At 34.3% G+C, this 9,480-nt stretch overlaps 1 protein-coding gene across 1 annotated transcript in view; it reads left to right on the top strand.

The window, feature by feature from the left end:
* LOC106103453 (forkhead box protein O) overlaps positions 1-9,480 on the top strand; it is a 69,950-nt gene that overhangs the window by 49,169 nt on the left and 11,301 nt on the right. The window contains exons 3-6 of the mRNA XM_013283233.1: positions 6,778-6,960; positions 7,351-7,451; positions 8,429-8,722; positions 9,454-9,478. Of these exons, the coding sequence (XP_013138687.1) occupies positions 6,778-6,960; positions 7,351-7,451; positions 8,429-8,722; positions 9,454-9,478 (603 nt within the window). The remainder of the gene's footprint in view (positions 1-6,777; positions 6,961-7,350; positions 7,452-8,428; positions 8,723-9,453; positions 9,479-9,480) is intronic.

The following is a 9,480-nucleotide window of genomic DNA, read 5'->3' as shown; positions in this document are numbered from 1 at the left end:
GCCCTTTGCGATCACATGCGCGCCATTGTGCCCTCGCGCGGTATTTTTTCTGTTTTACACCGAAACCATTAAGAGAGTGCCGCGTCTGCTAGTTGCTCCGGTGGTCCTCCCGCCGCACCGCCTATTGAAGGATTGAAAAGGTGTTTTCGTTCTCCAAGAAAAATAGAGCACCCTCCGATTTTTAAAAACCATTTTCTCTTACATCACTTAGACTTCGATAGTTATTAAGACGGTCTGAAATGTTTTAATTCCGCCTCGTCATTTCATCACAATAGACGAATAAAGCAAGTTTTGAAACAGTCATCCTCTATTCATTGGAATCGAAGGAAAGGGCGAAGTGGATGCTGTTGCATTGTGTGCAGTACGAACAGTTTTAAGATTGAACATTTGCAATACGAGGGGGTAAATTACTCTAGAATTCTAAAAATGTTAACACGCAAATGTGATAAATCACGATTGGGTCTTGCCTTCCACTTGGTCTGGTCTTCCACCTCAAATGTATTAGCTGATGTAAATACAGTCGCGAGTCAATCATAGAATAGCCTTAATATATTTGTAATGGAAAAAACTTTAAACTAAGTCATGTGTCTCATTATAAATTGGCATGAATGAATTTTAAAAATACGCTTTTCTCATGAAGTTTCACTCGAATTTGGCAAGCGGACCTACGGTGATGCATCCTCGATTTTCGGAGATAAAAAAGGAGTGGAAGTTCTTAATGTTATCTCGTTTTCATCATAAAACGCAGAGTATTGGCACATCGTGAAACATCTTAGGCGGGGTCAAGAGCGGCGGTGGTCGGATTTAGATCTGGGCAGTCGCCAACTGTTGAACTGTTCCTGTTAGCCCCTGCCTGCCAACGCAGATAAAATGTAACGTTTTATTGGTCGCGCAATTAGCGGGACTTAACTTGATGTGAGAGGATTAAACTTATTTCAGTGCAACTATTTTCTGGTATAGCAATTTGGCATGCACTTACATGTGTTTCAATTGAAATGTATCTTTTGTGTTCGACATTTTACAGAATCATCGAAGTACGTAACAGTTTTTTATAGAATATCACATGATGGTTCTATACAATTTCTCAATCAACAAATCAGAATGAAAGCAGTTAACAGTTTTTAGCCAGTCATTTTTTTCCTCGGTACAATCATCCACTGCTTAATTCTTTCCTCCGACAAATTTCCTTTCCTTCGAGAATTCCAAATCAATTCTTGTAATTCTGCAATCTAAAGATTAACACCATAGCTATTAGAATCACTACATATGTCAGAGTTAATTAGAAAAAGCCATCAAACTGCAATAGTCTGATAGAACATATGTTACTTTTCTTGATATTGGATTAATAGCAAAGGAAACGATTGTCCACGTTTATGAGGCAATCAAAAGCTTGGCAAAGACCTGATGTTTATTTCTATAACGATCGAAAATAAAATGGCATATTTCTATTCAAACGTAATTTCGAAACGATTACGACCTCGCTATCCAAAAAAATGAGAATATTTGAAAAACTCACTATACACTGTTTCTTCCCTTGCTTCTAAGTTGCTGAATAGTCTGTAACTTGAAGAGCTGAAAGACTATTAAAAGTGAAGAAGGGAATTTAAAAAACAATCCATCTAAGAAACTTACTACATTTCTTGGTTTCATAAATTTTCAAGGCGGACACAATCTCTTAACAATTGGCTGTTTATTTTTTTTAATACAAAAATTGAAAGCAATTTAAGAATGTAAACGAAAAGGAAGTTGTATTATAGTAAAATGGTTACATATTTTTTTTGTTATCGAAAAGACATTGGTGTTTTATTGATAAGGAAAAACCTTACAGCAAAGATACACGAGACTCGATAAGAATGTTTATATCAAATGGAGATTTAATTTAGAGGTCTTTCCTATAATTTTATTAATTGACATGAATAGTTTTTAATACTATACGTTGGTTAGTAATTAACTTGTATATCTAATCTAGTAACTTTTGATATTAGAGACAAATCTACCAAAAAATACTAAAAATGCCTGTCCTTCAGGAATATTGGCAAAATGAGATTTACCCTCACTAAAACTAACTCGATTGCGATCTTCAAGTGCTATTGCGATGATCCGAAAACGTCCAAAACTAATTCACTAACCTAACTTCATAGCAACAAGTAAATCGATGTACTTGAATACGTTTTATAATGCTATCAATATAATTCCAGGAGTATTCCATCATAAACATCTTTCGCCATGATCTCTGAACGTGTCAGAATCGATAACCTGTACAGTAATCGATTTGATAAGAGCTATTAGCTTAATTGGTTCACGATTGATAGGTATAATTATTAAGATAAAATGACTGCAATGCTGAGATAAAGAAAACCAGTCACATAACGATACAGTACCTAGATTAAAAAAAAATAGATATATCATGGTGAAACGTAAAAAAACTAATGTATCATCAAAGAATATCGGTTAAAGTTATAAGAGGTATATAAATCGTTCCAGTATTAAGTAACATGTGAAGACAACTGTACAATAAAATAGTGGAGGGAATATTGTAATGTAAGATTTTTTCCCGTTGGCATAAGATTTCAAGTGGGCGACTATTTTGCGTACATCTTACACCTCAGTGAAAGACATTAGTCGGAACATTACCGTGATTTATACGATACCCACATATAAATCCACAGGAATCTGGAATGGAACACACCCTCACGAGTTTTTTGTTCTTTTTTCTGTAATGAATGAATCTTTTAGCCTAGTCTAAGTAGATATTTAGGTTAGTGGTGTAACACAAAAAGATTAGTGATCGGATATAAGAATGGAATTTACGTAAGTACGTAATTATATAACCTAACCAAATAGTGTTTAGTAAAATAAAGATTGAAAAAGTGTGATACCAAAGACCATCGCTAATTCACGATTAAATTGACTATGGACATCATGTAAAGGCAAAAATTGATTAATAAAGAGTAATCAAGTACTGTGTATGCGTACTTCGTATTTTAAAAAGATACAAGTGCCTTTTTAGGTTTGATAGACGAACCCAGTGAGCACAAATTTGTAAGCAAACGGCAGACAGGTGAGCCACGAAGTAACACCTAATGTTGTATTCAAATCATTCCGTCACTGGATTTCGACCTCGGCTCAATCAAATTACTAAAATTTCAATGTTTTATTAAGTTAAACTTTACCGCGGCGGGTCTAAGTGAATTTATTTGTACTTAGTTATCGGCTCTTTGGAGTAATTTCAGTAACGTTTCGTTGAGTTGAATAATTAAATTTGTCAGACGTTTGACGCGACGTCGGATTTTCTTCCACAATTTTCGGCGACATCACGCGCTGCTTCCCTTCTCGTCCCCTCACCATTGTGATCGTCATTCCCCAATTTGAATTATTTATTGTTTGATTTTACACCTCCAGATTATCCGAATTGTTTCGGCTTTTCATTTCTATTTGTGTAATGGAGTTAAATTGTTTAATTATACAGCCATTGTCAATCAAATTGTTGACGTAAAACTTTGATATCGCCTACATAGTAGTACACGTACCTATTCATAACCTTAAACACGATTCTATTACTATCCCCTTTATAAATAACTAAAAGATAGATTTTCATTGTGAATTTTAAATGTTCAGCGGGTAAATTAGGTAATATTTTCTTGAGTGTCAACATTGTTAAAGCATCACAGTTTAGAAATACAGTTAGATAAAATTGATATCGTATCTCGTTTGTGGCACATTAAAATGCATTTCGGATAACCGGATTGCATTCAGCGTACACTACGTATGCCGCCTCGTCTGAATTATTCATCTCTCATTCGACCAGTCCATTGCTTCGATCACATTCACGTTTAAGTAAAACATCAGAAAAAATCTATATTGAAGGTTAGTAAATGAATCTCTCACCCAAGATTTCAGTTTCGTCTCTTCTAAAAAGAATGTTATGTACGTGAGTTCGTAGATTTCATTAAACTTACATATTAGTTTCTTTTGATATCTGTATGCAGTACAGTGTTACAATATTGTTTTACGGCTGAACGAATTTCGATGAAATTTGGTACAAGTTCAGGATAGTCTGGAAGAACACATAGGGAAGAACACATACCCAATTTTTTTCTTTTTTTATCAATCGACCGCAATTTAAAAAAAAATAGTATTTTTTTTAAATTGGTAATTTTTTAAATCGCGCGTAAAATCATAATTGATTAATATGTTTTGAACAAAATTTGCGTTTAAATAAAATAACATTTTTTATACACAGCAATCATTCAATTCTCACCGTTAAATGGAAACAAACCGACAACCATAAAGAAAGGAATTACAAGACATTCGGATTGCGTAACGCACCCGTGGAAATTCGACAAAATTTAAGTCGTTGGAGCATTAAAGGGGACGGCGGTATAGACGGTTAATTCACCCCATAAGGGTCGCATTGGCGCCGGCAATCCTGCCGTACACAAATTTCTAAGTACGATGTCTTGCCGCGTTTGTCGCTCCTCACCCACTCGCAACTACAACTTTTATAAAATGTTACTTCGTTCTAACTCCTGCTATTAAAGAATGCATTTGACTTTGAGTTTTGTCAGTTCGACAGTTAAATTTTATTGTTAGATAATTTCCGTCACAAAAGCAGTTTTCAATAGGATTTTGTATCAGAAATTATGGGCATGTTATAGACACAGTTTTAAGATTTTTAAAAATGTAAGACAGATAACTAAACTGCAGTAAATTATCACAAAAATTAGATTGTAAGAAAGTAACAGACAAATTTTTGAGCTATTATTGCTCACACTAGTCACCCAAAATTTGATTCATGATTGTGTTGTACACAAGTGGGCAACTTTTTATATGGGTCAAAAATTGTGTTTTACATTTATACCACCCAAAGTAATAAAAACGTCTTAATTTAACCAATCCCTAGATAGTCACAAAGTTGGTTAGTTGATAAATACAAAGAGTTCAAATATGGTTTTATCAATCGAACTATTGTCAATCGCAATTCGTTAAGGTTAAAAAAAGTAACCACGCGCCGTCATTAAACTACACATTAATGTAATACTTACCAATTCCAGTGTTCTCCGCAGTTAATTGCATTCTTGGCAATAATTCGGAGTCGTTGGTTCAGTAATGAAGAAAGCCGCGTTGAGGTCTGGCGACAGATCTATCAGGATGTCGACGGGACATTTGTCGCAGCGATTTCACGCTTGATATATCGTGCAACTTGTCTACATTCGGAAAATTTATCTCTATATCCTGATACATGTTGTATTTTACGCGAGTTAACTTGATGTATACTTATTTAACTATAATTTGTCCCATGTAAGTTTAAATATAGGAGCATATTTTGATTAAATTATAGTAGTAAAGTGATTTAAAATTTCGTATATAAAAAATAAAAAAATAAATTGATTGAAAACTTTAAATTGATGTTTATGCAGTTACGCATCTTGAACACAAACATATAATGAATGACATGTTTATTTACATAACGTATTTAAATGAGTATACGAAAATATTATAATAACGTTATTTTAAAATGAACAAAGCCAACACATACAAGTTCACATTAAAAACAGCAGCCGACGGAACGTAAAATTTCCATTGGAAAAGAGGACATTGAATAAGTAATGTGATGATAAGTCGCATCAGGACGTCTCCGTGTTAACGCGATTTGAGAAACGTTCAATTTTACAAGATTGGCGTGACACTCAATATTTTTTTGTCATGATTTATGTAAACCTGGATAGATCTATTCATACTTTATGCATCTGAATCTCTCGGCCATGTTTCGGATGGATTTATAAACAACTTCTGTTTTACAGAACACTTCTTTCGATAATCTTGACATAAAAACCAGGAACCTAAATTTTTGTCTTCTAAATCAACGTATAGTTCGTCTTTATTCGTCTTTTCCTATTTATTCACCTTACCTTTCACGATATCTGTTAATTGTTTTAATACTTGGGTTTTCTGCTCCACGTTAATAATTAAAGTACTTCTTGTCTCATGTGATACTTCGTCGTAATATATTCAATTTATATTCAAGCAATCGTATTTAATTGTTATAATTTAAGTATTTTCTCATGTCGTGTGATTGAAATAATTTCATGAGTAATATAATCACCACATATTTTTATTTAGTCTTTATTGAAGTGTCATTTCTCAGAGGGCGCGGTGAAATTATTTATGGAGTCTTTTATTGCTTAACTTCATTCGTTGCTGTGGTTGCTTTTATTCCTTCGACGGGAAAAAGTTGCCAGGTTTTATTGCCGGTGTGAGATAGGACACGTTATTGCACTAACTTTTAACGGTGGCCGGAATTAAAATAGATTATTTTTTTGCGGTCACTAAGGACTGGATATGACTGCGAATAGACTTTTTGTTTACCTCTACATTATTTTAACTGCTTCAATTCATATGACAATTACACTAAAAAAAAGTAATCATTTAGTTTTGAATCCCTCATTCGAAATGTCATTATTTTTTTTTATATTTCAAATTACATTAAGATTCGTTTTGTCATCCTCGGGTTACGTGGTAAACAAAATCGAAATATCCATTCTGTTAAGAAGAAACCGGTAACGCGCCGGAGTAGCGGTGCAACACTAGATCATTGCCATACACGTCCCATCCCTATAGCATCTGTCAATGTAATTTAAAAGTAATAAGGATAAGTGCGTGATTTGGCGGGAATCGGTGAACTGATAATTACATTGTTGCTATTGTGTAAAAATACAAACGTTCGCCTTTAAACATTAATAAAGATATCATATTAATTATTTTATTTTGTTACAGAACTCAATACGACACAACTTGTCACTACACAATCGGTTCATGAGGGTGCAGAACGAAGGTACCGGTAAATCGTCGTGGTGGATGATCAATCCTGAAGCGAAGCCTGGCAAGTCGGTTAGAAGACGGGCTGCATCTATGGAAACGTCAAAGTTTGAGAAACGAAGAGGTCGAGTCAAAAAGAAGGTATGATTATTTTATTTTTTTAATCTCTATTTTACATAACCAGTATGTTAATACACTTGAATAAAATTATAAATAGCGTCGTACTAGAAATTACATAATTATTATACATTGGTTAGGACATGTTAGATAAAACAAGAAAGATGATAAAATGTCAGTTACAATGTATTCCGTTATATCTGAATTTTGTAACTTTGAGAATACATGTTTTAAACAGTTCAAATATAAATATAGAGAAAACAAAAGAAAGATATGCCACAATAGCGTATACGTTTCAATCTTTTAATTTATTTAGTTTCTGGTCTGGTTAGGTGTAAGATATTATTTCTTGCTGTAAAAAATGTGGCTGAGTTCAATATATAATGGTTGTTTATACAACGTTATCATTAACAGACCGAAGCTCTAAGGAATGGTGTGACCGCAGACGCTACGCCCAGTCCCAGCAGCTCCCTGTCGGAGAGCCTCGACATGTATGACGACTCACCTTTACCAAGGTTAATATTTACTGCCCATAATAATAGTTAGTAACGATAATAGCTTATAGAATATTTTAGACTATTAGTCATTAGTTAGTGTCTAGTTAAGTACTGTAGGGTCTAAATAAAAAAAAATAAATAAATACAATTACTATAAAACAATCTAAGATTACTAAAGAGTCAGCAGTGTATTTCTAAACGGATTAAAATTGTATTAGCCTCACAATTCTCATCGTGTCACAAACACTACACTAGTTTTTATAGAATTTTAGTTACAGAGTTTAGCTCGAAACCCCAAAATTTATAATAAAACTATCGGCATAAAACTACGTTGACCAACGCAATAAAATTGAATTACGACAACCGTGTTACTTTACGATAAAAGGTTTTAAATCATTCACAACCATTAGATGATGAGTTATACGGATGCTGAATCTCGTCATTTAGGCTATATTTAACATTTTTATTGCCGAATATCTGTCGAGTTTGCGAGCTTCATAACCATTTATTTTGGTTAGTTTTTATCCAGTGGGAATCGACTTGTAGGGATTTTCTTACGATGGTTTATTTTGTCACTGTTTGCGGTAATAAAAATATTTCTATGCTGACCATTTAACCCGTTACAGTGATCGCGTCATTTGACATTCCCAGTTTGTACGTTAGCGGGGCTCAATGGCGTATCTCATTTGCATGCTTCCATTACAACGCGACAATAGTAGCGATGCTAGATGATAGACACGTTTTATTTCAGCTATTGATTATGATTATTTGCTTAGATACATATATTTAATTTGTAACCGAAGCTAGTTTATTAAGTAATTTAAGTCAAAATAGATTAATGCTACAGATTTATACGAAAATATTAGTTTCCTTAAACTTTCATATATCAATATTGAATGTACATTTTATTATTGAATTAAAAATAAACTAATGTATTCGTATTTAATTATAGATTATATGATTTGGTTATTTGACGCTTGTTCGCTTTGGCGTAGCAGTGGTTTTCAGTTGTCGCCGGAGTATCGACAGAGGGCCTCGTCGAACGCGTCGTCATGCGGCCGCCAATCGCCGCGACCCTCGCTGCAAACATCGGAACCGGACTGGATCACAGATTCTTACAACCCAGCTGATCTGTGCAATAATGACTTCACGACCGGTGATTTTGCATCGACCAGTGATTTCGCATCGACCAGTGATTTCCCGCAAATTGACTACGCACAAGAAGAACAGTTGGCTGGTTCGTTAGCTGACTCTATGAAACTACAAAGCGCCGACCCATTCCTAAATACGTAAGATATTAGATTAGTAAGCTTGCACTTTTAATACGAAATATCGAAAGCTATTTACCTGTAAATCATTTAGTCATGCTTCGATGCAATTAAAGGTATGCCACGCTAGAAAGCTTTGCTTATTTACTATTATCAGTGATTCAATTCATGTTTTTTATGTAAGCTTTCAAACTATTATACATCAACCGAATGTTTTAACATGAAAAATAACATAAGGAAAAAAACTAAATATAAAAATCACATCGTTGAGCTTACTAAAGTGGACGATGTAAGTCTTTTATATTTAACGGATTATTGTCATGTATTCACGTAAGTGCCGTCGACTAAGATGGACACGAAACGCATTATAATGATTGCAATCTAACCTCAGAACTTCACTGTACTAAAACTTGTATTAACACGTTTATTGCGGCAAGTAAAATCATAATTCTTATCTGGTGCGGCGGTGGGCCTAAATGCGCCCCCAATGATTCCGCCAGAGCGTGGCAGGTCTTTCTAGACCTACCAGCAAAAGGATAGAATAAATTACTATAACTTTGTGGAAACACAGTGTATTTCATCGTCCGCTGAAGTACCGCGTCAGGCCGATATCGGCCTGTTACGCAATGAGCGGGTTAAAACTTGTCATCACTTATATTCTATTCGAATAAACAGAGACAATGTGATTAAAACTCACAGTAATAATGTATCTTTTTCCTTTCAAATTACATAATAAGTACACTTATGTTTAGATATGTGCCGACGACGTCGTCTTCGGG

This window comes from Papilio polytes, unplaced genomic scaffold, assembly GCF_000836215.1.
Source record: "Papilio polytes unplaced genomic scaffold, Ppol_1.0 DF823731.1, whole genome shotgun sequence".
NCBI lineage: Eukaryota > Metazoa > Arthropoda > Insecta > Lepidoptera > Papilionidae > Papilio > Papilio polytes.
This window is presented reverse-complemented; position numbering and strand designations above follow the sequence as displayed.